This window comes from Prionailurus bengalensis, chromosome B1, assembly GCF_016509475.1.
Source record: "Prionailurus bengalensis isolate Pbe53 chromosome B1, Fcat_Pben_1.1_paternal_pri, whole genome shotgun sequence".
NCBI classification, from domain to species: Eukaryota; Metazoa; Chordata; class Mammalia; order Carnivora; family Felidae; genus Prionailurus; species Prionailurus bengalensis.
In genome coordinates, this window is record NC_057344.1 from 164,914,522 (window position 1) to 164,931,390 (window position 16,869).

At 40.0% G+C, this 16,869-nt stretch overlaps 1 protein-coding gene across 2 annotated transcripts in view; it reads right to left on the bottom strand.

The window, feature by feature from the left end:
- Nucleotides 1-979: 979 nt before the first annotated feature.
- CWH43 (cell wall biogenesis 43 C-terminal homolog) overlaps nucleotides 980-16,869 on the bottom strand; it is a 57,406-nt gene continuing 41,516 nt past the window's right edge. For both annotated transcript variants that reach the window (XM_043572690.1, XM_043572691.1), the window contains exons 13-16: nucleotides 15,727-15,871; nucleotides 10,819-10,880; nucleotides 4,517-4,672; nucleotides 980-1,244 (exon numbers count right to left, since the gene is read on the bottom strand). In XM_043572690.1, the coding sequence (XP_043428625.1) occupies nucleotides 1,166-1,244; nucleotides 4,517-4,672; nucleotides 10,819-10,880; nucleotides 15,727-15,871 (442 nt within the window). In that variant the 3' untranslated portion in view covers nucleotides 980-1,165. The remainder of the gene's footprint in view (nucleotides 1,245-4,516; nucleotides 4,673-10,818; nucleotides 10,881-15,726; nucleotides 15,872-16,869) is intronic.

Consider the following 16,869-nt stretch of genomic DNA (forward strand, 5'->3'; position numbering starts at 1 on the left):
TTCCTCCTCTTTTGCTCTCCTTCTTTGTGACTGATGAGTTTTTGTAGTGTTATGTTTGGTTTTCTTTCTCTTTATTTTTTTGTCTATGTCATTGGTTTTGGGTTTGTGTTACCATGAGGTTCATATATAGCATCCTAAGTATATAGCAGTCTAAATTAAGTTGATGGTCATTTAAGTTCAAATGCATCCTTAAAAAAAAATTCTTGGGTATTCTACACATTCAGAAAAACTGCTCTAGTAATGAACTATTGACGTGATCCCTGAAAGTATCATGTAGATACATTTTAAAACCCGAGGGACATAATATTTTGAATATGGCAGTGTGCTCAGTACATGTTTACTAAATAGATGTAAGGAAGCCCCTTAGATTGTGACATAAAACCTCTGAATTTCTCTCTCATATTTTTTGATCTCTATCCCAAAAGATAAAACAAGATTTAGGGCCCTTTCCAGTTCTAAGATGAAATGTGCCCCCATGAACATTTAAATTACTATTCCCCACAGAGATGGTGCTGTTGGGCTGAATTCTCTCCATCACCTACCTGCTTGGTTCTAGGGAAGAAAATGCATTCTGTGGGACCTGTGTGCTGAGGTGTGCTCCTTGACAGCCGGGGCCTGACTGCAGATAACACCACAGTGTGTCACGTACAGCCATGAGAGAAAAGACAGATGATTCTATCATAGCTCCAGCAAGAATGGTGATGGGCATGCTTCTCCTGATGAGTTAACAACAGTTATATGGACACATTATTCTTCTAACAATTAGACTTAATCGTTAAACATTTTTTTCCTTGCTTTGTCCCAGGAGGAAAATAAGTCTGGGTTTAATGTTTGTAAGTAGTCCTTCTAGCTCATCAGTAAATCAATTTTTCTATTTTAAGCATTAAAAAGGTAAGGCATTTTTTATTCTTTTGTCTCTAGTATTAAAACTTTCTATTACCCCACATTCTATATTTTATCAGAAATTTAAGAAAAGCAATTTGGAGAAATGCTTTTATTTAGTAAGATATTTAAATAAATTGATAGAATTTCCCACTGCATAAATACCATATTTTTTCAAAACTGAGGTTCTTTGTGTGTAGTTTCCCATTTTCATGCATCTCTCTTCTTATATACTTTTGTTTTCCACAGACTTGTTCAGTCAATGAATCCTGTTTTAAATAGGTCATAAAAAGTATTTGGGAGTACTCATATGAAAATGGTGATTGTTCTCATAATGGTGTCCTTCTTTATAGGATCCAAATCTAAAAAACAAAAACAAACAAAACAAACAAACAAAAACACATGTAACTGACATGTAAAAACCATTCATGAAGGTACATTCTTATATAAAATTTCAACCATAATCTACTTTGGTTTTACTTACCTATCATAAAACCAAGAGAGATGTGATCAATTTACAAATCAGTAAATGAAGACATAAAAAAGGATTCATGCATATGGGAAAGGCAGACTAAAATTTTAACCTTTGAAGTCCTCTTTCCATGTATATGAATCATTCCAAAAGCACAACCATTTAAGAATTATTAGTTGATAACATTGGCCGAAAATAAGCCTGGATTTTCTCTCTAGTGTTCAGTTTGCAAAATATCCATTTTATGGATGAGGGGATCATGAAACCTGAAATGTTATTCGTGTTACATTAATGCACGTGCAATCTACTTGCAATTTCAACTTCTTAGTCTTCTACAGGTGCTACAGAAGAACAGCTTACTTTACTGATGAATAATTAATTCTATAGCTCTTGTTGGTATGATGAAATATAAAAGGCACTAGAAAGGAACCTAAGACATGAGCAAATGAAGCCACTGACTTCCTTTTCTTCATCAGCAATCACAGCATCCAAATAACCTTCATAATACAGGAGATAGGAGGTCTGTTTAATTTGTAATCTCAAAACAATAATAAGGAATATTAAAATAGCACCTCTGATCTGCGATGACTAGAACTGAGTCCTAAGGAAGTAATCAAGGATGTGCCCAAAGTTCTAATTAGGAGTCCCCAGAAGACTTCTTATAATAATGAAAAGAATAAATGAGCAAAAACAACTCATTTGGTTAGCTATATTTGGTACATCCATATAATGGAATATTATGGAAGCATTTACAAATATTTTCAGAAGAATATATTGCTATGGAAGGAAGCTCATCATATAGTGTTTGGATGAAAAAAATCAGGTTAATACATAAAATGACTATACAGACATATGCACATATACATATATGATTCATACATTTATAAAGTTGGGATAATTGTGTGATATATAGATATATATGCACATAAAAAGCAGAGATGCACCAAAACTATTACCAGTGATAACCTCTGAATTGCTCGTCTCCCCAGTAGAACATAAGCTCCATAGGACAAAAATTTGGTCTTATTCACCATTTTGTCCTCAGTATCTAGCACCAGGCCTGGCCTCAGGCCTGGCAATGAGTACTTGTTGACTTAAAGAATGGGATTTTTGGTGAACTCAATATTCGTTGACTTTATTTAATACATCTTCATATATATATATATATATATATATATATATATATATATACACACACACACACATATATATATACACATATATATATATACACATATATATATGGAATTTTTAAATTAAGACACGCTTTCTACTTATGCTTCTGTTATTTTCATAATTAAACTGAGTGCGAAAACAGATCTAGCTCCCTTCACAGGTGGTTTGGATCAGTCTGCAGTTGTGATTAGCTAAAAATATTTTATTTGGACTTCTCCACACTCCTGGTATATGAGAATAAGGAAACAGGGAGACCTTTTTCCTTCCTAGATTTTCTAGCTTCCATATAAGAAGCCACCTCAGTTGACAAAAGGAAGAAAACTTCCTATTTCACTTCTACTGCGACTACTATAAATATTACTGTTGCTATTGTATCTACTGCCTAATAAGCACTCACCATGCACTATTTTTTTTCTAAACAATTTTATCGAAATGTGCCAAGAGCACACGGTCAGCACAAATGTATGAACAGGAAAAAACCCACATGTATCACCATGCACTATTCTAAGAGCTCTAGGTGTCGGTCAGACCTCAAATAACCTTAGGAGGTAGGTGCTACGATTTTTCCCGTTTTGCAGGTGAGAAACTTGAGGCTTAGAGGGATTAGCCAACTTGCCTGCAGTTACCCAGCTGTTTCTGACAAAAGTGAGGATTGGAACCGGGTAGCTTGACCCCAGAGCCCATGCCGTTCATGAGCACATTTCACACACTAGGGAAGAGATCAAACAGTAATGCAAGCAATCAAGACTTGGTTATATGGAGCGCCCAGGTGGCTCAGTCAGTTGAGAATACAACTTTTGATTTCCGCTCCGGTCATGATCTCACGGTCGTGAGATCGAGCCCCAGGTTGGGCTTTGCACTGGGTGTGGAGCCTGCTTGGGATTCTCTCTCTCTCTCCCTCTATCCTTGCCCCTCACTCTCTCTCTTAAAAAAAAAAAAAATAATAAAAAAGACTTGACTGTAGCTCTTCTTACATGTGTTCCCTATACTTCGGTACAGTTTTTTCTTGTTGTAAGGAGAGACAAGGAAGAAAAAGAAAATGGATAAATTCCATCACCAACACCACACCCCCCCACCCAGGCAAATAAAATGAAGTCTGAGAAGTTTCCATAATGACTAGCTGGTAAAAGTAGTATATATATCAAATAATAATAACATATATAGATATGTTCTGGCTTTGGTTTTATGCAAACATTTCTTCTCATTATCTAGTCATAGGAAGAAAAAAGAGCACATACTCCAAAGCACATAGTTTGCTGCAAGTAGATTTCTCAGATAGCCTCTATTCAGAACTAAACAAAATCCAATATATTTCACATGCTAGAATCTCTGTGGTGAAAACGAATTATCCACTCTCCGCAGGCTCAGTCTTAATTGTACATCTGAATAACGGGGAACGATTTTGTAAAACTCAAAGCTGACACCACCAAGAGGTCCTGCTGAGTCGGTCTGGGTGGGGCTCTCCACGTGAGTGGCACGTGCAGCCAGAGCTGAGAATCTCAGCAACCTAACGATGCTAACAGGCTTCCTCCCCAGTTGTTAGCTCTGTCACTCGCTAGCTATGTACCCTAATGAAGTTACTTCATGTTCCTCAGCCTGAACTTACCTATAAAATGAGGACAACAAGAGTACCAACCCAATGACGATTAGTTGAGGTAATACCCAAAGCACATAGAACAGGGCCTGGGACACAGAACACTCACAGATTCACTCTTGTGATAGTGTTGATGGTGATGGTGATGAAGAGGATGCCAATGTGATCTTTTTCACCTGAGCCTGAGACCATAACATGTTTCTCTATCCCAGAAAGCAGGGACCATAACTTCAAACCAAGTGGGATAGTATCTTTTTTACCATGAGATCCCTTACCTTGAATGAACCTCTAGAACCATACATAATTCGGAGCTCATTGTGAGATAGTATTTAGGTCTGTAAAGGGGATGTGGTGCCTCAACTGTAGTCAACAACATGAAAGAATTCACTCACCTAGGATTGAAATGAATTTCCTTAGGAACTGCCCTCTGGTCTGTGACTACTTTCTGGTTGTCTCTATAATTAATGGGGTCATCAGGGATCCTAAATTTGGCCACCTGAATTTCAGAGTCACTCAGTTCAGCACGGGAGATTCTTGCATAGCCCAATCTGTGGCAGAAATAGAAATGGTTTGCAAAGGTTTTATCACCAAATAGAAATCTGATGAGATCTAATAGATAACACCTGCATTATTAAGCCAGTTTCCCATTTATAACTCTACTCTGTACATCACTACAATTAGCTTGATTTATTACTCCAAATATTTATCAAAACATTGCTTTTACTATATAAATGAATCAGGAACATGCACCCAGGCTTAATTAACTAAACATACACTAATGAATATTCTGTCTCTACAAATTGCCTATCACACGATTATATTTTGCATCGAGAAAAGAAGTTCTCCACAATGACAGCAGCATATGCCTAAATTCTTTCTTACCTTTAAAATTCAAATACCACATGCATATTTTCATCCACATTTACAAGTCTAATAGAAAAGATTTTGTATGTCTGAAAAAAACTGCACATCCTGTTTTTGCTTAGAGTTGTCAGTTCTTCAGGAAATCAAAGCATTTTATAGGTATTATCCAAATAGTTACAGAGAAGCCCAGATGGAAAAATGAGGGAACCATAAGCAACCAAGAATTCATTTTTATTTTATTTTATTTTATTTATATCTGGTCTCTCTAAAAAATACCCTATCAGCTTCAGTTATTCACTTATTCGAGGAACAAAGATGTATCGAGTCCCTACTACATACAGGCATTGTTCCAGGTATTTGGGATAAACAGTGAACAAAACAAGGCCCTTGCCTTCATAGAGCTTTCGTTCTAGCTGAGGAGGACAGATTAAATATGTATGTGTACACTCTATCAGGTGGTGAAAAGGCCGAAGTCCCCTAGGGGGCTAAGCAGAGTAAAGAGGACAGGGAATGCTCAGTGGCAGAGGCTGCTATCTTAGAGTAAATGCTCACAGCATACTGCTCTGACCGAGTGCCATTTGAGCAAAAGTTTGAATGAAGTAAAGGAGCAACCCCGTACGGATACTGGAGGATGGGCGCTCTGGGGAAAAGGCATAGCAAATGCAAACATCCCGAAGGAGAATGTGCCTGGCTTTTTTGAGGGCCAGTTCCACAATGACCAGAGTGGAGTGCCTACGGGCAAACACCTTGGGGGTGAGTTTGCATGGGTGCTGGGGATAGTAGACGATACAACTTTCCTTGCAGACCACTGGAAAGACTTCAGATATTTTTCCGACAGTGAGATGGCAATCCAAGGCATTCTGTGCAGAAATGCAGTGGCTACTGTGTAGAGGATAGACTCCAGGGAAAGGGGGAAAGAAGGGAGACCAGGTAGGAGGCCACTGCAATAATTTCGGTGAATGCTGGTGGGGGCTTGAGCCAGACTAGTAGTAGGAGAAACATTTAAAACAAAACCCGTACCTACGTACAAAATAGAGGCAGGAACCCAGAGCTGAGACAAGTAGAGGCAGCAGGTCTGCGCACCACGAAGGGTACAAGGAGAGCCACGGCAGCATCGGAATGGGGTGGAAGCTGTCTGACAGGCTGACGTGTTTACTAAGCTCAGGTCCCAAATCCGTGCGGTACCCTGTAATTCTAGGTCACTCTGTCCAGTGAATCTAGGGTTTTTTATTGCTCAAATATCTAAGATCAACGTTCTAACTCCTTTCATGGACACTGCCTTCAAGGTCCTTCTAAAAGTCCTTGAAGATAAGGAACCTGACAACCAAATCATCTACTAAAACGAGGGATTTCTCATTGTCCATAAGTTTTTATTAAGTGCTTGACTGAGTGATGATTGAGATAACGTTTACAGAATTGGTCTTATGGACAGAAACTGAAAAACAGTAATCTCTAACTTCATTAATTTGGGTATTTTTTACATTTTAAAATCCAGGATGGTTAACATACAGTGTAATATTAGTTTCAGGTGTACGATCTAGGGGTTCAACACTTACATACATCAGCCAAGGCTCATCATGACAAGTGCCCTCCTTAATCGCCATCACCTGTCTAGCCCATCCCTCCTCCCCCAGCCACTTCCCCTCTGGTGACCATCAGTTTGTTCTCGATAATTAAGAGTCTGTTTCTGGGACTGCCTTTCTCTCTTTTTTCTTTGCTTGTTTTTTATTTGTTTCTTAAATTCCACATATGAGTGAAATCATATGGTATTTGTCTTTCTCGGCCCTCTAGCTACATCCACATCATTGCAAACGGCAAATTTCATTCTTTTTATGGACGAGTATTATTCCGTTGTGTATATACACCACTTCTTTATCCATTCGTCTATCAATGGACACTTGGGCTGCTTTCATAATTTGGCTATTATAAATAATGCTGCCGTAAATATAGGGATGCATGTATCCCTTTGAATTAGTGTTTTGTATTTTTCAGGTAAATATGATTACTGGATCGTAGGGTACTTACACTTTTAACTTTTTGAGGAGTCTCCATACTGTTTTCAGAGTGGCTGGAAACCAGTCTGCATTCCCACCAACAGTGCAAAAGGGTTCCTTTTTGTCTATATTCTTGCCAACACTTGTTATTTCTTGTGTTTTTTCTTTTAGCCATTCTGACAGGTGTGAGGTGATCATTGTAGTTTTGATTTGCATTTCCCTGTTCATGAGTGATACTGAGTGTCTTTTCATGTGTCTGTTGGCCATCTGGATGTCGTCTTTGGAGAAATGTCTGTTCATTTCTTCTGCCCATTTTTAGTTGGATTATTTGTCTTTGGGGTATTGAGTTTTATAAGTTCTTTATATAATGTTTTGGATACTAACCCTTTATCAGATAAGTCGTTTGCAAGTATGTTCTATATCTTCTCCCATTCAGCAGGTTGCTTTTAGTTTTGTTGATTGTTTCCTTTGCTGTGCAGAAGCTTTTTATTTTGCTTCTATTTCCCTTGCCTCGGGACACAAATCTAGAAAAATGTTGCTATGGCCAAAGTCAGATAAGCTCCTGCCTGTGCTCTCTTCTAGGATTTTTATTGTTTCAGGTTTCATATTTAGGTCTTTCATCCATTTTGAATTTATTTTTGTGTATGGTATAAGAAAGTGGCCCAGTTTCATTCTTGTGCATGTCACTGTCCAGTTTTCTCAACACCATTTGTTGAAGAGGCTGTCTGTTTCCCAATGGATATTCTTTCCTGTTTTTTTGAAGATCAATTGACCATATAGAGTTGCGGGTTCGTTTCTGGATTTCCTGTTGTGTTCCATCGATCTATGTGTCTGTTTTTGTGCCAGGACCATACTGTTTTGATCACTACAGCTTTGTAATATAACTTGAAGTCTGAAACTGTGACGCCTCCAGCTTTGTGTTTCTTTTTCAAAACTGCTTTGGCTATTTAGGGTCTTTTGTGGTTTCATATACATTTTAGGACTTTTTTGGTTTTAGTTCTGTTACATTTCCATCTGTTATAGACTAAATGTTTGTATCATCCCCTGAATTCATATGTCAAACTGTAATCCCCAAGATAGCCCTATATGGAGATGGGGTTTCAAAGGAAGTAGTTAAGTTAAATGAGGTCACAGGGGGTGGGACCCTGATCCAATAGGACTCTCATTCTTTTAAGAAGAGACACCACACAGCACGTGTGCCCACTCTCTCTGTCTCCAGAACAGTGAGAAAATACATTTCTGTTGTTTAAGCCACCCAGCTATATTTAGCATATATGTGTAAATATTTATATATAAAAATCTGCTCCCCAACTCTTCCAAGGAAAGGTGATAAAGGTCTTGGGCCACAAGTATACATAGCCAAATGATTAGCTATTATGGGCACTGGTATTATAAACAGCACTTTTCCTTGGCAACTAACAATATTACAACTTCAATTTATACCTATTTCGGTCTATATCATAAACTGTTTTCTAGAAATTCCCATGAAAACAACCACTTTGATATGAATGTAAACAGAAACAATGTTTTCAATCTGATATACATGTTACAAAACTAGTACTTTAGCATCTCCCTCCCCCACCTTAACCCTTTGGAAACCCCAAAATAATAGTCGACCTGTCTGTCCTGCAGCCATGTGGGCATGTTCTGGGCCTCTTGGACTTTCTGAGTTATTAGTGTAACCAGAATGATCCTGACATCTCAAGCATCTCCTTGTCTCACCCCAGTAAGCATATGAACCCGTAGAATTGTTCAGGACCTAATAAAGGTCACCATTATATTAAGTCATGGCCAAAGTTCTTAATTAGAGTCCACAGAACTCGTGACCTGCTGCCTTCCTCCCTGCCCATATACTCCCCTTACCTCTTCTCCCACCTCCATTTAGCTACACACACTCCAGCCCCACTAGCCTCACTTTTCTTTAGATACATCTGGCACTCTGTCTTTGGGCTTTTACACTAGCTAGTCCCTGGAGGGGTCTTCTCTCAGATAGCCACATGGTCCACTGCTTTAAATCTTAGCTCCAGTGTCACTTTCTCAGTAAGACCTACCCAATCCCCTACTTATAATGGCACCCCACCTCCATACTCTGGATGCTCTTTACCCTGCTCAATGTTTCCCCACCACACTCATCACTTCCTAAAATACAACATCATGGAATTATTGTGTTTCTTTCTCCTGCCAGGGTACAGATCTTTCTCTGTCTTATTTACTACTTATACCCCTGGTGTTCCGCATACATTATGTTCCACCAATACTTGTTGAATGACAAATAAGGTAAAGAACAGTTGGACATAATGGTTTGCTTTCACCAGACTATGACTCATAACTGAACAAGCCATGTCTCCAACGGGAGAGAAGCTGACCCTGTGATTCTGTATCATCCCTAGAAGGCAACTGTTTTCTTCCATAAATGTGGACCACAGATCTTAGAATGTTACTTAGGGGTGATCAGTTCAACATCGCCCCTAACTTCACCAGGTAGCCAATGCCAGGACACCTCTGGGTGATGAAGTGCTCTGTGCGGAGGAGGGTCAAAGGCCCAGGGAGGCCCATTCATAGAAGCCCACACCAGAGTTCCCAGCACTTTCCCAAGGAGGGTAGTTAGGGACCTCGGGCCAAATATCTCCAAACAGATTGTGTACTAGCAGGAGAGAGCTGTGAGCATCGGGGACTGTCTCCAGCATGTTCCCTCCACTGAAGAACCCTGTAAGTGGAGGGACCTGTGAATCGATCCGCTGTCCACAGGATCTGTCCCCACTTACCTCTCTCATGTCACCTCCCATCTCTCTCTATTCTAGCCACGCTGGCCTCCTCACTGTTGGCAACCAACACCAGGCATGTGCCACTCAAACTTTTGTACCTGCTCTTCCCTTTGCTGGCAGTGCTCGTCACAGGATATACGCAGGTGACCTTCCTCATGTCTTCCAGGCTGCTGCCCACCCTAAAGATCACACCACAGCCACCCCTCAGCCTGCACGCTCCATCCCCATCCTTCTTACCTGGCCTCACTCATCTTTTCGTCACATTTACCACCACCTGCCCTTCTCTTTCTTCGGTGCTTACCTTCTGTCTCCTTCCACTGGAATGTAAGCTGTATGGTAGTCAAGGGTTCTGTTTGGTTCCCGTGACAGCCTCACTGCTTAGAACAATGCCTGGCACGTAACAGGCATTTAATAAATACTTGTTGAATAAATGAGTGAATCCAAGAATAAATGACTAGTCCCTTTTTTGGTATTAAAACTGCTTCGGCTTCTTTAAAGGAAATACTACTTTCAAAACGGATTTACAAAGTTCCATATTTGAATTTTAAGATCCTTCAGGTATGTTATTTTGGAATATACATACCCTAATATATGCATATGTGGATAGTATTCACTTTTTGATATGGGGTGATTTTTTAAAAAATATAACTTACCTAGAGATCTCACCACAATATAGTAGTGATTCCAACAAGTGAGTTAACCTATCCCAAATTACATGATTAGAACTTGGCAAAGCTGGGATTCAACTTATTCCATGGTCCATGATGTTCCCACCATGCAAACAGTCAAAACTGGGAGCATTCCTAACATGTGTTAATATGTGTTTCTCATGCTTAATAACTTACACAGTATCCTTTTTATGCAATCAAGCTTAATTTACTCTGTCATGTATTCTTTCTTATATCATTAGACCATGCCTTGAAAAAATGGTTAAACCGTGTAACTAGCCAAATCAATGTGTCTAAAAAGTCACAAAATGACGTCTGTAAAGTTTTTTCCTTCCGGGATAGACCCAAAAGATCGCAGTCGTAATAGATAATAAAACAACAACAGTCAAAAACCTATGCTCACCTGATCAGCCCTCGATACATAATATATTCACACCATCTGTCTCGATCTGTGCTGTCAATATCCTACATAAAGAACAGAGAAGAGAATGTTTAAAGCATAAAAAACAGTGCTCTATTCTGAATTGCCAAGGAAATGTGTGAAGGACAGTAATAAATATGCTTTTGTGCATGCTGTTTTCTCTGCCTCACTCCTAATGATCTGTCAAGGTCCAAATTATTTATTCACCCTACAGACATTCCTGGAGCACCTACTGGGTGCCCATCTAGGCCCTCTACTGGGTGCTGGGGGCACAAAGGTGAAGGTGGTCTACAGAGAGGGTTAGGCAGGTGAATCAGCAATACAGGCACTGGCTTCCTGTGGCTTTCCACGTCCTTCATCCCAAGCAGGATTTACCGCATCCTCATCGTTCATGCCCTGCAGTACTTTATACACACCAGCTACACCATTCTGGACAGTTATTCGTTTCTAGGTCTCCACCCTCCCCTTCCTGAGCGGAGGGACCCTTCATCACGTTGCCGCCCTGGTACTTAGCACGAAGCCTGGCATTCGGCAGGAGCTCAATCTGTGTTTGTTAAATTGAATCATTGGAAATAAACACATTTGGGGAGTAACCATGAGTCTTTTAGATGTTGAAAGCTTAAGACCAGTGTTATTTTCATAGAGAAGCAGAACATAAACATATTCTTTTTCTGTAATGTGGTGGGAAACTAAATATGGAGCTTTTATACTGAACAAATTTCCATCTCCTTCTTTTTAAAAATCCTATCAATAAAAAATATACGTCACTTTTGATCATTTCTCAATTTTACTATTAAAATTTAACTTAAAATATGTTTTTAAATCACTGAAAGAAAACACATTTATTACCTATTTCTTCATTTTTTTCATAAGCTTAGTGGTGAACACATAGATGCTTGTTAATCTTTACTATTATTTATATGCCACACTCAACCCATTTACATGCCTTTGCATACATGGAAAAATTATACTACATTTTAAAAATTAAACGTTAAAATGTTAATGATGAAAAAAGCGGATAAAATTGAAAGAGTACTGTTTGGTTTGTCTTGGAAAGAAATAAAAATTTAGTCATTCAGCTGTATATACTGGGAACCATAAACTATGAATATGTTTAACTGTCATGTTTTTTATTAGATTTTTAAAAAGATGCTGTCAAATTTTAAGACTGCAGAATTCAAATACTCATTTCTTAAAGAGAAAAATCTGTTCATCCAAGCATTTATGATTAAAACTCCTCTCCGCATTAATAAACTTCCTAATAGAAAAAGCTATATGAGAATTCACTGCCAGTCTTGACACAGCTTTTGACCATGATAGTGGTAACCAACAGAGGATTAAATAAAAATCAAATAAAATGCCTCTTCCTTAACACCATCCATATCCCTTACACACACACACACACACACACACACACACACACACACAGACACACACACACACACACACACACACAGACACACACACACACTATACGAATTCCTTCTCTTATTAGGACCCAATTGTTTCTTAGACTTGCCCAATATGGTCATCTAACATTCTTTTATACTTTATAGACTATGTACTCACACGTTTATCTTATCTGATTTAATGCGTACAGCCAGATGCACATAGTACATATACATATACAGAGCTCCCACTTCCTGAGTGCCCCCTACATACAAGGTTGAGGGCCCTGCAGACATTATCTTATATTTCATCCTCATATCCACCCTGTGATACAACAGACATTACTCTCACCACTTTACAGATGTGGCCACTGAGGCCTGGAAATTTTAAATAGCTTGCCCCCAGGTCACACAGCTGGTAAATGAGGCACCTGTTGGGCTAGTGAGACCACATGGAGAGAGAGGCCCAGCCATTGACCAGCACTGAAGCCCCAGGCATGTGAATGGGACCATCTTCGAACCTTGGCCACAGCCACCAGCTGACTATACGAGTGAACCCAGGCAAGAACAGAAAACCCACAGAATCAAAGGAGTCTTAAACTACTGTTGTTTTAAGCCACGAAGGCTTGAAGTGGTTTGTTACACAGTGCTAAGTAATCAATACGGCCTCTGACTCCACACGTATCAGGATTTCCTTTTTTTCTTCTGACCTCTCTTTAATCTCTCTTCTGAAATAAACTCCCTGGGGCACCTGGGTGGCTCAGTCGGTTGAGCTGGGGTCATGATCTTGCAGTTTGTGAGTTCAAGCCCCACATTGGGCTTGCTGTTGTGGGCTTGTCGGTGCAGAGCCCTCTTCAGATCCTCTGTCCCCCTCTCTCTGCCCTTCCCCCACTTGCGCGCTCCCCAAAATAAATACATCTTTGATAATCTCCCTTCTCTTCTCTCACCATCATCCCCATGATAGCTACATCAGTGTTTATTTATTTTAGAGAAAGAGAGAGAGAGAGAGAGAGAGAGAGAGAGAGAGAGACAGAATGCAAGCAGGGGAAGGGCAGAGAGAGAGGGAGACACAGAATCGGAAGCAGGCTCTAGGTTCTGAGCTATCAGCACAGAGCCCAACAAGGGGCTCGAACTCAGGGACTGCAAGATCATGACCTGAGCTGAAGTCAGACACCTAACCGACTGAGCCACCCAGGCACCCTGATAGCCACATTAAATGCAACTTTATCAGAGGTTCTCTGGCCTTCCTTTTACACTTCTCTAACTTAGTAGCCGTATCATCCACTTCCGAGGCTTCCACGATTACCTAGATGGTGGCAGTTCCTTAATCTATTTTCTAGTCCTGACTGTTCTCCTCAATTCCAAATCCATATATCCAGCTGCCTGTTGGACATCTCCATGAATATCCCACAGATGCCTTGAGTTAGCCGAGAGCTAAATTTATTATCATCTTTGCAAAGCTCTTCTTCCTTCAGTATTCTCTTTAATAATGTCACCATCATAAACCCTCTGACCAAAGCCAAAATCGTGGGTCCATCTTGACTCCACTTCCTGCTTTATCCGTTGTCACAGAGATTCACTCATCTCCCCGATATCTGACTGTCTTTTTCCCCAGCTTGTAGTATTTTTAGCTGCTGGGTGTATCATCAAGATTTAAGAGTGTACCTCCTGACTTCTTATACATCCAGTCAATGAAATGTAAGTATGGTGTTGGAAGTCAGTTTCCTGGAATTTGCACTCTTAGCCCCTTCTTAATCCCTTCCTCTATCTTGCTAGCTAGAACATGGATGCTGCCATCGTGGACCATGAGGCAAATTTGGGAATAGAAACCTTGTAAAGTGATGCCACAGGATAGAAGGAACACATTCCTGAAACCATGGAGTGCACCAGGACTGGATCACCTGCCCAGAATTTTACATAAAGAAATACAGTAGTAAAAAATATTTTTAAAAAATTTAAGGGGCACCTGGGTGGCTCAGTCAGTTAAGCATCCGACCTTAGCTCAGGTCATGATCTCGCGGTTGTTGAGTACAAGCCTCGCATCAGGCTCTGTGCTGACAGCTCAGAACCTGGAGCCTGCTTCACATCCTGCGTCTCCCTCTCTCTCTGTCCCTCCCTTGCTCAGGCTTTGTCTCTCTCTCTCTCAAAAATAGATTTAAATATTAAAAAAATAAATAAATAAGGGGTGCCTGAGTGGCTCAGTTGGTTAAGCATCTGACTTCGGCTCAGGTCATGATCTCACAGTTCGTGAGTTTGAGCCCCACATCAGTCTCTATACTGACAGCAGGGAGCCTAGAGCCTGCTTCGGATTCTGGGTCTCCCTCTCTCTCTGCCCCTCCCCTGCTTGTGCACGTTTTTATCTCTCTCTCTCTCATTCTCTCTCTCTCATTCTCTCTCTCTCAAAAATAAACATCAAAAAAAATTTTTAAACATGTTTAGAAAAATAAAAATTAAAAAAAAGAAATACAGTTCTCTGCTATTTAAGCCACAGTAGAAACCCTATTCATACTATGCTCTTTCTCATGTCTTTCCAAGCACTTGGTAACATAGGTAAGCTTTTTTCTCTGCAAATATCTCAAGAAGATGAAGTTGAAAACAAAATGTAAAGGACCAAGAAATCTACACAGGACTTAATGGAATATAACAATTATATTTCTCATTATAAGTCACTGCATTTATTAGCATTCTAGTGTATGTATGTCTCAAGGATTTGATTTGTGTGTCAGTTCCCCAGAGCATGATTATATCTGGGTACACTGACAAATTCAGGTTTTGGACCCAAACAGGTAAGGACTAAATTCAGTTAGTGAGGCCCTATATAGCTGATCAGCCAGCCTCTCTATATATTTCATTCTATCTTTTACACTCAACATCATAATTAACTTGCATAATGTGTCAGATTATAGTTCCTAAACATGGCTACGATAACCCACTTTCCATATGGTATTCTTATAATGTGACTTTGATTCTCCTCCCATGGAGATGATGGGATTTCTGTTTCTCCTCCTTGAATGTGAGCCGGCTTCTGATGATGGCAGAGGTCACACTATGTAACTCAAGGCTAGGTCATACAAGGCAATACAACTTCTTCCTGGTTCTCTTTGAAACACACTCTGAGAACCCAGCCATCTGCAGGGAGGAAGCCCAAGTTAGCCCATGGAGAGAACCCAGGACCTCGCACCCAAAGCCTGAACTGGGCTCCTGGTCAACAGCCAACAGCAACTTGCCCCCTGTGAGTCATCTGCAAAGTGGATCCTCCAGTCCTCAGTTGAGCCACATCTCTATATGAAGCACAGATAGGCTATGCCCTCCCAGCCCTGTCCAAACTGCAGATCTGTGAGCAACCGAGGACTGCTGCTGTTTAAAGCCCCTATGTTTCTTGGTTTTCTATGCAGCAGTATATAATCAGAATACATATTAAATTGTTGCACTGGGGTTTTTTTTAACGTGAAGAAGAAACATTTTAGTTAGGAAATCAGAAATCCTATTAAGATTATGTTACCTTCACATTGCCGTGTTCAATGAGCTGTGTATAATCCCTGGAACCAGGTGCTGAAGTGATATATCCCAGAAATATCACTTGATTAGAGCTGCTTTTCAGTAGTTTTGAAACAGCAATAGCCTGAAGTTTCCTATCAAGGTCATCTCTAAAATGCAAAAAAAAAAAAAAATGTACTTCTTAAAAAAATGTACTTCATCACTGTACTTGCAAGACCATTTTTTAAAAGTACTAGGTATCTAAGTTCCCAAAGAGGATCTTCAAACAGTACACAACCCGAGTGATTCCTACTTGGGCAAATGACTGAATGTTATGCCAATGAACAAGACAGAGACCCAGTGCTTCAGCTGGGTAGGCTGACAGACTTTGGACTAAGATCATGATCTCTCCCCACAAACTAGTTGGAGTCAAGTTGATTTAAATACCTATTCTAAAATAGCGTTTGCTCAACTTTTCGTCAGAAGAAGTTATGTCAGTAATCTGAGACCTGATCACCAGTATTACTGCTAAAGACTAGGAGGTAATAATAATAATAATAATAATAATAATAATAAAATAGAATTTAAAAAGAGCAAGAAGTACTGGTAAGAGAGAGAATCCTAACACTCACAGAGCACACCAGGCTTATGTAACCTACTCAGCTCCATCAACTGAACACTTACTAAAAGCCTCCCGAGTTTCTCCTGGTCAAATCCTGGCTAAACATGAGGCTTCTATTAGTCTACGCACCGCTGATGTGTAACTGAGATAATTAGGTAGGTACATCATGCTTTTGAGGGTTTTACAGTTGGTCTGTTTGGGGAAAAATAGGGATATCATATTTGACATGATCCAGCCAGGAAACCTGAAACCACTCTAGGTGTTTCGAACAGGGTGAATTTAATATAGGAAACTGGTTACCTAGCTGATAGGAAGCAAAACAGGAATCAGTGAGGCAACCAGAGTTTAGCAACCAGTACCACTTGTTGGGCTAGAGGGACAACAACAGGAGATGATATTCCCAGCGTCTGCAAGCCAGCCATGGAGGAGGCAGCCCAGAGGTTGCTGGGGCTATCTAAGGAGGAGTTAGAGTCACAGGAGAGACTCAGCTGCAGCCAGAAACAATAGAGAAAGCAGAGAGAGAGAATGAGAAACACCTCTTCTTCT